The sequence below is a fragment of the Meleagris gallopavo genome, chromosome 1, assembly GCF_000146605.3.
Source record: "Meleagris gallopavo isolate NT-WF06-2002-E0010 breed Aviagen turkey brand Nicholas breeding stock chromosome 1, Turkey_5.1, whole genome shotgun sequence".
NCBI lineage: Eukaryota > Metazoa > Chordata > Aves > Galliformes > Phasianidae > Meleagris > Meleagris gallopavo.
In genome coordinates this window covers 170378669-170393126 of record NC_015011.2, presented here as the reverse complement: position 1 = coordinate 170393126, position 14458 = coordinate 170378669, and the positions used below count along the sequence as shown (strand labels likewise).

Below are 14458 nucleotides of genomic sequence, written 5' to 3'. Positions count from 1 at the left end.
AGTGAAGTTCCATGCAGCTGCTTTTTCCAAGCAGGGAGGTTTTCTTCTGGAGAAGAAGATATTGCCCCAGAATACCGCATTTTTTTGGTAAAGTGCAGTCATGACCTGGACCCCATCCTGTCTCCTTGCAAATTGGTGCCGTGCATGCCGTGGCACAAGTCTTTGCTCAAAGCTTTCTCATTTCATCTGCTGTGGTGCATGGACCCTTGCAGACACAAGCCCTGGCAGGATGGCAGTGCCCTCCCGGTATGGGGCTGCGACCACTGACTGCTTGGCCATGATTACTCAGTGCTCCTGTAGGTTACATTTTATGCAAAAAGGTGCTAGCCTTCATTAGAGGCATAGTAACATTTCTGGTGTCTGGGTTGTTCTATGGATTAGGGAGGGTATCAGAGAAGTGAGAACATCAGTGTTCCCCCAACATCAGCCTATTGGCATTTTCCCTGTCATTTATTTGTTGACCCAGACATTGCTCAGATCTATAGCCTACAGCCTACAGTTGCACCATGATACGTGTGGATTTTTTTGGCATCCATTACATTTTTGGGCAATCATGATGCTGAGGGCATGGGAACTAGATGCCTTATAATATATATTTGCACATTTTAGTCCAGCATGCACCCTGTTCTGAACCTGGGATTTGACACCCCATACCCTGGTCCATGGTGAGGTTGCAACATGATCAGCTTGGCCAAGCATTTGTCTCAATAAAACCAGTTTACAGCTGTGGCTGTTGCACATCTTGTAAGGCCAGCATAACATGGCCAAGCTGAATCCCCAGAGAGTGAATGGACCATGCTCTACAAGTGCTGCTTGCAAGATCGCTCCCTGCCTCTGCTGTGTCACTATTGACAGTATCATTTTTCATCCTCTCCTACTTGATTTGCAGGCTGCAGCAGTCTTTTGTGCAGGTCTTTCAACATTTTCATCCCACAGTCATTTTGGTATGTCCAGCCTATGCTCTCATCTAACAAGTACCCAAAGAGCAACATCTCTTAGGCATGCCAAGATCATCCAAGATTGACACTAATTCTGCAAAGCAAATTCATTAGACAGAAGGATGCGTTGGTTGTGACTTCTGCAAGAAGTTACAAGGAGGATGATGCCCAAGAATTCAACATCATAAAGGCTGCACATACCAGGAGCTGAAGAATTTGTGTCATAAGAGTTATAATGGCCTGTTTGTTCTGACATCACTGCTGGTGAGTGGAGAAAAGAAAGGAACTGAGAACACATCACATGTTGCAAATTTTTTGCAAGAAAAGATGAACATACACAGCTGCTATCCTTTATTATGGCAAAGAATTGGAGAAAAGTGCTTTCTTTTAGTACAAATGGTAATACTTAGCTTTCTGTAAATGGTGGGACATAAAGATTTATTCCCTCCGAGATGATCTCTCATAGCTGACTCCCTGTTCAGCACCCAGTTTGCTGAGATTCCTTCTCTTTTGATAATTAAATACAGTTGGAGAGATAGAGGTCCTTTCAGAGGGAAATAAATTCCACCTGTAGATATGTGTAGGACAAACCTCGGGAATCACTATCCTGTTGTTGCACCATTTTTCTGTTTGGCAATGGTGGATTTGAGACAGCCAGCATCTGAGAATGTGAATCCAACGTTCAGCATCTCATCTGCAATGACACTCTCACAGATCACACAACTTATTGAAAAGTATGTAGGTGCAGAAACATGGTTGAATTCATAATTCATTGGAATCAGGGGCATAAGTATGTTGGAGACCTGAGTTTACCTTTCTCAAGTCAGCCATCCAACTTTCTGGCTTCTTTGGAAAATACTTTCCTCATATCTTATCCTCGTATCTTTCATCTTTGTCATGAAGTTCTGGTATCCTTATAATACAGAAGAAACGTGGTAGACAACAATATCATTTTGAGCTCAAAGTAGTTATTGAGGTCCTGTATCAGAAAAGCTTAGTGCACAGCAGGTTGTAATAAAGAAAGCAATGGCTACATATTTTGTCCTGAGCCAACTAATGAAATGAACACATCAAACAAACGTCATTCTTTAATGTATGCAAATTTATTCAATTCTGCAATGATTTATTTACAACTAAATGAGTGATACCAACAGATGAGGTAAAAATATGAGGTATTGATATGAATATAACATTTCAAACATAATCATCATAATGTATTCTCAATGGCAACGTAACAATAGTACTGTGGTAGCTGAATGGTAGACATGGCATAATGTGCCTTTTAACAAAAATGCATTTTATTGATACATGGCTTAGAGATGCTGGGAGCATATGACAGCTTCTGCAACGGTAGGAAGACAAGCTCACCTTATTAATGGTGGCAGTGGCACAAGGCCCCTTCCAGCAGAATGACGAGTTCTCAGATAGGATAAAACCACTGTCCAGGTTTTCCCTTCAATTCCTTCAGAATTTAGTGTCAGACAGTTGCTGTTCCCAGTGTCAGAGAATCTGTGTCCATTGGTACTGCAGCACAATTGTATCCATTTATGCAAACTAATGTAGCAGAAGCACTTTAATTGCTCCTGTTTTGGAAAACAGCTAGTATGAAATCTGCTGCCATGGCTACAGGCATTGGTGGGAGGAGGTGCTGCTCCTTGGGATCGCAGTCCCACCCAATGGCAGCAGGGAAAAGGCTGGATGTGGGTACTGGGTGGTTTCCATGCCTGCCTGGGGCCTTTCACTTGGGGAGAACAAGGATCTCATGGAGAGCACATAGGGTGCATATGCTCTCACTCATCTCTTCATACTTAAAAACTCCCAATATTTGCATGCTGCAAGCTTTGTTGCAACTTGATATTAGGAAGAAATTATTTATGGTGAGGCTGATGAGACACTGGAACAGGTTGCCCAGCAAGGTTGTGGATGATCCCTCCCTGGAAGCATTCAAGGCCAGGCTGGATGGGGCTTTGGGCAACCTGGTCTAGAGACAGGTGTCCCTGTCTCCCAGGTTGGAACTAGATGATCTTAAACCAACCCAAATTATTCTATAATTCTGTGATCGCTGGCAACAAACTCAACATATGAGCTTATAGGCAACCAAGCTCCAAGGAGCTCAACAGAACATGGGTGAGACAAAGAGAGCAGCAGCTGACAAGGGATAGCTAAAACTGGCTATGAATGTCTCAACTGGTTTATGCAGCAATAAATAAACACAAGGTGAACAAATGAGATTAATGAAGAACAATATTAACAGGCTTGTACATTCTGACTGAATCAGAGATGTAATATCATTTTTGGTCTTAGGTTAGTTAAAAACAGAAGAGAACCCTGTCTCAATGGTAACATTAACAAATAATTATTACGACTTTTAAAGCATTCATCCATTAGCAAATAATAGGTCCCTGAAAATGAAACGATATAATAGGTGTACATGGCTCCTACTCCTCATAGTCAGGGGCTGATCCTGCTCCCACCAATGCCTATAGAGGCAGGACCATGCAGATCAGTGCAATATAATACAAAAATGCTTGCTGTTACTATAAAAGCAATCTTCCCAAGCATAGTCTGCATTTAATCTTTTACATCTCTGAGATGTGTTTAAAAGCTTCAAAAAGTTTACTTATTTTTATAGGAAGAGTACTAAAAGGCATGGTGTTCATCCGTACATCTTTGTGTCCATTGGATGTAGAAAATCTGCTTTGGAGCTTCTGAATAATGAGCTACCTCTATGGATGAAGGAAAGAACAACACAAACACTTCTTCACAGCCTAGATGAAATGCTAAACAAAAGATTTACAGCTTACTAACTTACCAGTCTGATTTCAGATACCTCAGTACACAAAGTGTTATCTTGTACTTGCTAAGAATGAGCAGTTACACTGAACACTGACATAGTGAGGTTCTCTAGTGACAGACAGACCGTTAATTAAGGCAATAGCTAAGTTTCCAACATCTCCTTGTACTGACAGTCAAAACTTTCTGTAGCTGAATATAAATGGCCTTCAAAATGTCTCAGTTACACTCCATGCACTGTATCTGTCAAAATGGATCTGCTCATTATTTTTTAACCTACAAATTCCCTCTTCCTTAATTCTCTTAATTCTTCTACATCTATTTCTAGGTACCTTCTCATAGCACACAAACACAAAACAAACCCGAGAACAAACGTTTCTGTTATCACATGGGTTATGCTTGGCACCCCTGTGATAACAGCAAACACAGCTTATGTAGCAGTGACACATTAAGAAACAAGTGACGGATTCAAGGTCCAACTGATGCAAGAGACTTCTAGAAAGCACTGAGTTATATACAAAATAATTAATTTATACATATACATATATATAGATATAATATAGATAAATATATACATACTGTACATAATTTATTTACAATTAAAATATGCTTCTTAGAAGCCTTTAAATACCAGAGTTATGTAACACACAAGTCATGGCAATAGTATGATTTTAAAACAATAAAGATAAAAGGTCTTTGAAGAAAATTTTACTTTAGCAATTGAAATTAATGCAGAAAGGACATGGGAGGCAAAGTCTCCAGAATAAAAGAACTATCCTATAAAATTCCTTTTTCACCTTTGTACAGACCTGGGTCTGGTCAGACTTCTGTAACCTAAAAATGATCTCTGCTTTCTGTCTTCCTGTTCTCTGCCATACCCTGATTTACACGTACACATTTCCACAAACACTTCCTCAGATTTTTGTTTCTGGTCCTTCAGCAATCAGAGGCTGAAATGAGTTTCTGATCCTGGCAACTTCTGCTGCGCACAGATGTCCAAAGCCTTTGTTATACCACTCTGGGGAATGTCCTCTGCAGAAACAAAAAAAAGATGTAGTTACTGAGAAGCCCAAATGCACAAGAACTGTTCTCCACAGGAAGGGTCTTGCCATGGCCTCTACTTTCTGCTACCCATGGTGTTGTTGGGGACTCTGAGTACTTGTGACTGTAAGCAGTGCTTCCTTGCAGTTATCAAACAACCAGATTTAGTTCTATGATCACATCATTACAACAGAATATGCTGAACATACAAATGAGTGTGGTGGATAGAAAAGTCCACAAGAGGACTACAAAACAGCAAAGCTATGTTATCTATGCCATCTGTTCCCAACACCTCCCCTCTGAGCTGGAGAATTTTGCCTCACTGAATGAACATCTGCATTTTGCAGACAGGATACTTACTTTAGGTCGATTCTGCAGATATGGGTCAGCCTGGCTTTTCCTGAGCCACATGGCTCTATCAGATACTGAGAGTCCATCACGATGGCTCGCACAGCTCCCATAAGAGGAGCCTCTTCGTGCTCCACAGAGATGGCAACCAGCATGCATGTTCCCCTTGGCAAATCTGTCCTCCACGTCCTGCAGCAACATATTTAAGATTGAATCACTTCAGTAACTATTTCGGAGACACAGAAGAGAAGTTACAAGGCTTTTTTTTGCTAATCTTTGTAAGGCCATATCCTTGTAAGGCTGATGACAGAATATTGCCTAGAAATACATGCAGGGAAAAATACAAGAGTGGGAGAACAGATGTATTTAAGCTGAAATACAGTGCTGGCACAAGAACACGGATAGACTGGACAAGAGTGAGGCAGGCAACTGGCAGAGCACATGTAGCCACAAAACCTGTACAAGATGTCCATGAGAAACCAAGGGAGTAGGAAACCAACCACTTCTCACACGCACATTAACTGACTTTGTCTATGTAATTGTTGCCTGTTATGTCTTGTGAATTCCTGAAGGGGTTTTGTGTTATAAGTCCATTGGGATTGTTGCTCAAAACAGGATACAGAAATTTTATCAAGCTCAGTCATTAGATCTCCTACAAAAATGTATTAATTTTAATGGTGAGTGCCATAATTTTGCTATAAACTGCTAGGAGATTAGGATATTTTCGCATAGAATGAGGCTAATCAACCCCCTGAATGCTCACCTTCTGAATGAGCCAGGGACAGATCTTGCAATCAATGCTATCTGCATTGTTTTCTTGAAAATCAATGTCCACCTGGTTCTGCTGTCCCCACCAAGCTGGGAATCAGACCATGAGGTGGAACAGCTGATGCTGCTGCTGGTCCAGGTGGAAAAAAGTTTGCTTCCCTCCACAGGGTTTTGTAACCATCATATATTAGAGACATGACACAGACATTTGCAGACAGACAGGCTATCTCTTTGCCCATACATCTGACTCTAAACAAGTTGAATTACTGCAGGTGTGAGAAGTCAGATGGTGTGCAGCACAGTAATGGATGGGATACAGCACTACCCCACTGACATTATAACCACTGGAGTAGGAATCAGCTCGTTTTCATAAGCTTTGGAAAGGCCTTAAAGTGAGCATCAGTCATCCAGCAAAGGCTGAAATGTTGCACTGCACCCATGCAGACTATTACAGAGTAGCAAATACAGTGCAGCACATCAGAAATTCTCACTGGCTCCTGCAACTCCCAGAACACAATTTGAGGGCATCTGATTGAAAAAAAAACCAGTGTCCTTTCAGTAATGCAATTATTCAATCAATGATATGAATGTACAACAATCTTGGAGATGCTATGTATAAATGCAGCATGTTTTATCAGGGTGTTCTACTGCTAATATCCACTGATGCACAGCAGCTGAGGAAAAGACTCCTCACGTGGCTGGTGGTAATTACATGATTATAATTTGCCATCGCACACTGCAAGTGGCAATGTCAAAATACAGTCTTTAATGATTAATTTCTTGCAATAGCCAAAGGTTGAAACTTCACGTTAACTCTCTTAGGAATGATAATGAATTTGAGGCTTCCTTTCCTTTGGCAGACTTCAGTTTGCTGTCAAACAAACATCTGAACCAACCCAGAGGGATGTATCACCCAGGCACAAAGGTGTTGTCCATTTGCTTCAGTCCTTCTGTCACTTCAGAAAGAGACACTTCCATGAGAAGTTTCTTTTTACCAGTGCTATACAGAAGAACCAACATGCTTCTGCAGTCCCTGAAAACAGTGTTTTTCTAATTCTTCTTTCAATAGGTTCTACGCTCTATGTTCTCTTTCCTTATAGGAAGAAAGGGGCATTTTCTTTCACCACTGTTACAAAACTATTGAGCAAATTTTACTCAGGAAGAAATAATAACTGTCAAGTTTCATGAACACGTCACCGCATTTGTCAGCCAATTACAGATATTATTTTCTTTATTACCAAATTTCAGGCTGGCCTGTTATGACATATTTTTGTTTTGAGCACCGTCACTTGTTTCAACTTTTCCATCTCCCAAATTTCTATCCTCTCTGACAGGCTGCAGATGCTTTTCACAGGTTCAGGAGATCCAGAGTTTAATACTTAACATTTTTTTCTTGTTCTGTTGGCATTCTCTACATTTCCTGGTATCTCACGTCTTTCTTGTCTGCCTGGAATCCCACAGGATAGTCTGTATTCTTTTCCTATGCTGTGGAAATAAGAAATTTCCACTGCATTGCATTATGCGCATCACCTTGCCACGGATTGTCTCAGATAGGGATTAAGCTACCGTGGGAAGCTGCATGCTTGAGCAGGTGAGCAGCTTTCAGGGACTGATGAAATCTGGACAACAGATATTTTAACATTCTGTATTTTTGACATGAAATTGAGCTGCTATTCAGGAAAATACAGAAAAATACTCATTTCACAAAGCTTTGCCTGTGTATGTACATCAATAAAAATGATGAATTATTCTTAGGAGATGCAACACATGAAGAGGTCTCTCCTGCGAGATGCTGAGCCACCACCTGCACAGTGCTCAGCTGTGACCACATCATTTTGGTAATTGTGTGACACTTAGTTGTGTCATTTCTGAAGTAGAAAACTATGTATATCTGACTTTGCAGAAGACTTACAATTGCTATTCTTGGTTATATGGATTTAGGCTGGTTACCATACTTCTCTAAATACCTGCAAGAATGAAAATAGATATGACACCTAACTCACAGACATGCAGTAAGATTTAACTAGTGCTAAACACTTGAGCAATCTTGAACAAAAACTGATGTAAGTTCAGGGCAGCTGAAAAGTGTCTCAAAGTAGCCTAATCAACCTTATTACAACTGCCAAATTAAGAAGCAAAGTACAACGAGGTTTATCCTTTTACAGCCACCAGTTTGACTGGAAAGGGGAAAACAGCAGTCTGTTAAAATATATTTATTCATGTCCCCAGAGGTGAATTACAATTTCACTGTTCACTTCCCACCAATCATAATGTATCAAATTGACTGCGATATCTCTGGCTAACCTTGCTCTAGACTTGATATAAATCAAAAGAGATAAACAACAGAAAGTGACAGATCTGCCTGACGGCTGTTTCTAGACCTCAAAAGCCCACTAGGATTCAGTTTTATGATATATATTTCAGTCCTTAGGGGTCATTCTGCCTGGGATAGTGAAACGAAGGAGGATTTGATGGCAAGATTTTGCTTTAACTGATGTGACTGCACAGCAGGTCTTTAAAGAACATAAAACACCATGAAACCTAATAATGAATTAAGTGGCAAATAAGAGGACAGAATTACGGTTATCAAAACCTCCTGGCCGCTCCCAGAAGCTCTTCTGGGTGCTAAGCAGAGGGTCAAATTTATCACTTGTATAAAATGATAATATATAAGAAAATCAATTATAAAATAAATTAGTTTAGCCCAATATTCTGCGGGAAGGCAAAGGAAATAGAGTAACGGGAGGACTTGTTTTCATATTATGAAGTCTTACAGAAAATATTTCAAAAATCTTCCTCTAAGAGTTCCAGTAATTCTTCCTCCATTCCAACAATATCTACTTGTTATAGTTCTCCAACAGAATAATGAAGTTCATAAAAGAGATATACTATTAAAATTATATTTTATTGGGCTCATTCTTTTCTGTCAATCTTTGTTCCCTCTAATACAGTTCTGACTCACTGGACTATTTTCATTCTCAAAACTGCTTAGTATTTGTCTGGCACATCATTTTAGTCAAAGAAAGCAATGACCGAGAATGGGAACACACAAAATCATCCTGAAATAAGTAACTGCAGGACTGACCCTGCAAGTGAAATATGTCAGCAGCTCCACAATAGCTCCTAGCAGGAAAAGGGTAGGGATTTCAAAGGCAGGAATATATTTTTGTTTGTTCCATATGGGCACGTAGACTGTGGTAGAACTGAGGCTGAATTTGGAATACCGATATACAGCTATACGTTTCTTTGACAGATCTCATCCCCTGAAAACAGTCAGAGCACAAATCTGCTGTCTCTGTTCATTCCCACACTATAATTTTTATGGGTTAGCGTTTCTGCGTTTCTTGGTCTACACACTTCAACCTCAAATCTAAAATAACAACTTATATAGAGGCTGTATAAGACCCTCAGCTTAAAAGCATTGCTATCTTCTTCACTAAACATTTAGCTCTTAAACACGAAACACTCCCTAGAGGACAGCAAAAGCAATGTAAAAAACAATTGGGTTCTGTTTGCACTGTTTTGACAACAAACAAAGCTAAAAGAACAGCAGCTATTATCAGACATCTGTTCTAAGGAATAAATGATATTTATGGCCTCAGGAGTATGTGCTGCTCAAATTACATCAGAGAAAAGGTCAGCGTGCTTTAGGTGTGTAATTTTAATTCAGTTTAAGAAATAAATGCTGCTGCCCAGAAGTGGAGTTCTCAAAGCACAATTTACAGATGCTAAGACTGAGGTGAGATAAGAACAGATTTTGCTTATCTGCATTGCAGACAGCAAGGATATCAGAGAATTGCCTTTAGCTTACCTTAGAACAACAAAATCTCGGACGGGATGAGGAGCCATGCTGTTCAGAACATACTGGTAAACTTCTGTCTGCTTGTCCAGGCTCTCAACAACCTTCCACTGCAAGAAGTCTTCATCCCAAAGGTGACGTTCTCTCAGCACTCGGTTCAGAACAACTGATGGTGGGGCTTCAACTTCCACTGAGGCTTTCCAAAGCCTTAGAGGGTTCCCATCCCCAACCTGGACGAAAGCAGTAAAGAGCATAAAACTCCATGCAAATATATGCAAATACTCAGCATACAATAACTGAGGACAAAATCTTGGTATGGTTATCTGACTTGAGCTTAAGGTGAAGTTTGAGAGCATGCAAATTTTCCCTTAATCATCACTACTATTGCTACTGCTGCTCTTCGCATGTAAAAACGTGTGCATACCAGTCCTGGATGGAAAACCAAAGTGATTTAGTACTTCTGCTTTCACACCAATATATATCCAGGCCAGTTCTCATACCAGTGGAACTGCTCGATTATGTCTGGTGTCACAGACACTATTTTAACCTCAAGCAACGTAGGTGCAGTGAAGAATGTGGATGTGTAAAAGTGACAACAGATGAAAACACAGACTGAAACGCTGCTCTGAAACAAAGCTACCACCCTGGGCAACCTGATGCAGTAGCCAGAACTGAGGGTCAGCTCACCGAGCAGAAGAACAGAAAATGAAGGAAGGAGCAGAAAATAAGTTGATTCACTTCTGTGTCAGATACACAGGTGTTTCCTCCTGAAAATAGCTGCAAGAGAATATTGGAAAAGCACCTCCCAAAGAAGGAAAACAAGCTACTTGCCAGGACTTTGTAACTCATGGATACTGTTACACCTTCAATACACCTCAAGCAATAAGGGAGCAGAAAGTGCTGGGATATGTGCAATATGAATAACCTGAATTCTTCATACACAGCATTTCTGTGTGGCTTTAGGGCTGTTGTATTTCAGGCAGCAAACGAGTCAACTGGATCTTGCAAGACTTGTCTTCCTACCCCTTCCAATCCTGGCATCCTCACATACAAATTCCAGTGCTCCAGAAACCCCCAGCATCTCCCACAGACCCAGAATTGTGTTCCCAGAATCCCAGCTCCCACCTTTCCCATCTTAAATTACTTCATGTTCTTCTAACTCCTCTTCCCTATAGATCTCAGTCTTCCAGTCTCCTCCCACCTTGGATTTCTTCTAGTCCTCTCTTCAGTTCCCCATGCCCCTGACACTAGACATATCCATGTCCCATTCCGCAGTATCCCCCACTCCCGTCTCCTACTCTCATCTCTGCACTCTCCTCACTCTTAAACTTCCCACAGTACCTCCCCAGAGGTGTCACACAGAGAAGCTGACTATAAAAATAATTGTGATTTCTCAGTGCTAACAAAGGGATTGCATGTAACATGCTGCCTCCTGTCCCCTCACCAACTAGACCGCACACTCCTTCCAGTGCCCTTCACAGTATCACAGAATGGTTGAGGCTTGAAGGGACCTCTGGAGGTCACCTGGTCCAATCCCTGCTCCAGCAGGGCACCCAAAGCAGGGTGCCCAAAGCAATGTCCAGTCCACTTTGGAGGATCTCCAAGGAGGAGATCTCACAGTCTTTGGGCGGCCTGTGCCACCTGCCTCATGTTAAGAGGGAACATTCTCTACTCCAGCTAGTGCCCAAGGCCTCTTGTCCTGGCACTGGGCACCACTGAGCAGAGCCTGGCTCTCGCCTCTTGGCACTCTCCCTTCAGAGATTTAAGAATACTGATCCCCCTGAGCCTCCTCTTCTTCAAGCTGAGCAGTCTCAGCTCTCAGACTCTCCTAGGAGGAGAGGTGCTCCAGTCCCTTTGTCATCCTGGCCCTCCACCAGACTCTCCTGTATGTCCAGGTCTCTCTTGTACTGATGTAACTACTTTCCCTACAGTGCCAGAGTCAACCCTAGCCTCCACCTTCCCACATCAGGCATTCTGGTGTGTGGGCCTCCAATCTGTTTTTATAATTCCAGCAGCCCAGGACTATCACCGCCTCAGCAAATGGAAAGATATATGTTTAGTTATGCAAGTCACTGAGTCCCATAGCTAGGCTGTATTTCACTTTTGGTTGTTTATCTTTTCTTCCACTTCTCTCCTAATTACCTTTTTGTAGGCGAGTTCTGTATTCTCCATACTGGAGCATGTGACCCAACCTTTGAATTTCTCTTTTGCTTCTTTGTGGAGATTTTGCATGAGACTTTCAAGGTACATCTGGTAGTTCCCTCCTTCCTCATCCACTTGTTTCCCAAGCTCATCCAGGGTGGGAGAATGCACTTCTGCATCAATGTAGGAGTTTCGGGACTGAGTGACCATCTCATGTGGGACCTGCATCACAGAAGTGGGAGAAATCACACAGGGAAAATCTCCTGCTGAGATCTTTTCTTTAAGGCAGTGCTTTCGAGGCTGACAGACCACTTAGTGTCCAATTGCAATGAGCCTACAGTCAGTAAAATGGATAGCTATTTTTGTCTTACTGAGAAATCAAGGCAATATAATGAAACAGTCAATGGGTCAGAATAGCATTACTCATGCAAAATCATGTTAGACAGATTGACTCTATGACAATACAATTGGATTACCCCCCCGTCCCCAGAAATGTTGCTTTGTGCTTCCAGGGAAAGGAGTGACAAGTGTTACCTCTCCTACTCCTTCAGTAAAAGCAGCTTCAGGAAAGACTACATCTCCCTGTGTGACTTTAATGTTATTGCATGACACAAACAAAGAAAATGTATCAGCTCTTCTTTTTGAGATGGATTAGTTTTATTTCATGCACTAAAAGCTTTATAATAAAATAAAATGTTAAAACAGCATATTTTGTTTTTAATTAAACTAAGATTTACTAATCTTTGAGTTGAAAACTGACGTAGAATAATTACTCTGCATTTTTAATAGCAGCATCTTCAAATGCTAGAAGGGAACAGTCATAAAGAAATGAGATAGATAAATTTCAGATGGAGCAAGTTTACAAATAAGTGAGGCACCATCAATCTCTGTGCTAATGCGAGATAGAGAACGCAAGCATAAACATAAATACTTCAAAGGATGCTGCATTATGTGTCCATGAATAATGCCGTTTGAGTCTCTCACTCACCTCAAAAAGTTTGTTGCATTCCATTATCATGTGAGCAAGTCCCTGAGTAGCTGCCAGGTTTTCACTGAGATCCTTCTGATCTGGCTTCCCTGTTGCATATTTTTTCTGTATTACTCTGTAATTGAATTCAGTATCTCAGGTAAAAAGAGCTGCATCTTTTCAATACAAAAGCAAACAGTGGCAGGATGTTCCTAACACCAGAGCAAAAAGTCTATCTTTAACTTTTGTTTATCACAAAGACTGTGATAAACAGACCACTGGGCCTTTTTTAAAGGAAAAATGTACCTAAAGCATTACTGCAGCAAAGATAAAGCAGAAAAGACTATGTATGTCCTGCATTAGGCATTATATATTTTGGAAGGGATTTCCAGCAGGCACAACGCTACTGCTTAAAGTTCTTGCTCAGAAAATGTTACACATGTACACAGCCATAAATCTCAGTGTATTCTAAATCAGACAGGAAAAAATGTCAGAAGGGACATCAAGTTGGGACTACTTATGTTTAGCAGCTCAATGTCCTGCTTAATCTACACTCATCGTATTATACATGTTCTTAACATGGTCTGAAATAAACTCAGTGATACAAATGAGATCAACATTTCCTGGTCTGCCATACTCAAACTATGCAGACAAAAGCACCTTGCTGGGCTTACAAAAATACCTTCAGTGCATGTGCAAGAGTGCTTCTGGCTATGCAGTGTCTGCTTTCCCCTCTTGCAGAAGCCATGCCCTGTGTAACGTGTCATAGAGAGCAGACATTTTGGAAAATTTCATCCTGTATTGCTTTTTTGTGTCAAGGACAGGCTTATTTAAAGTGTTAAGAAGAAACTTACCTTGGAGAACTTTCTTTCTTCACTATATTGAGATGGAAGAGGGAAGGGGCCAGACAAACAGCTATGTTCATAGGAGTCATCTGATTCTCCTCCACAGAGGTGACGTCGCTCAGGAAGCACAGCAACGTCTGCAAAACCTCCCGGTTCTCATCTGACATCAGCATGATGGCTGCCTGCACAGCCTGCAGCCGCTGTTCCTTGGGGACATCTGCAGCAAAGCAAGTGATGTTCAGTGGGGTTAACTGTAAGATCAAAGAAATGGCTGGAAAGGCCATTTCCTGAGAAAGAGTCTGAATTTCATTTGAAGTTTATGGAAGGAGTACTCAGTTGGTATTTTTCAGGTTACTTTTGTCCCTGGGGAAGACAGTTCAAAGCTCCTAGGGGAGCTTCTGAAAAATACTAAAGTATCCTAAACTGTAGCACAATTTAATGGAAGAAGTAATGGATATGCTTAAACAGCATCTCAGATTCATGTCTAAAACTATTGTACGTTTTCTCAGTTTGGATTTGGAGCCTTCCTCTCCATGTTACATATGCTCTATACAATTGAAAAATAACAACAAGAGTAGATTTATTGTACAGGGTACAGCCAGCTTTTAAGCTCTGCCTGTTAATCTTGCACAAGCACTTTATTTTAAAAGCTTTCAGACACGAATGATAAACTGAACACAGTGCAATGTCTCTGATTTTCAAGAAGCACCAAGGCCAGGTCTTTCTGGGAAGTCAGAAGAGCCTCTGCCTCTCATCTCATAGGTTTGTAAACATTAGGCAATGAAGGGCTTTAGGGAAATGGAGAAAGTTCCATCAG

The 14458-nt window shown here is 41.1% G+C and overlaps 1 protein-coding gene across 5 annotated transcripts in view; it reads right to left on the bottom strand.

Annotated features, from left to right (window-relative positions):
• Positions 1 to 2021: 2021 nt before the first annotated feature.
• Positions 2022 to 14458, bottom strand: part of STARD13 (StAR related lipid transfer domain containing 13) — a 39676-nt gene continuing 27239 nt past the window's right edge. For all 5 annotated transcript variants that reach the window (XM_010728935.3, XM_019612206.2, XM_019612204.2 and 2 more), the window contains 6 exons: positions 13651 to 13858; positions 12818 to 12932; positions 11830 to 12051; positions 9700 to 9917; positions 5133 to 5309; positions 2022 to 4763 (listed from right to left, as the gene is read on the bottom strand). In XM_010728935.3, the coding sequence (XP_010727237.1) occupies positions 4646 to 4763; positions 5133 to 5309; positions 9700 to 9917; positions 11830 to 12051; positions 12818 to 12932; positions 13651 to 13858 (1058 nt within the window). In that variant the 3' untranslated portion in view covers positions 2022 to 4645. The remainder of the gene's footprint in view (positions 4764 to 5132; positions 5310 to 9699; positions 9918 to 11829; positions 12052 to 12817; positions 12933 to 13650; positions 13859 to 14458) is intronic.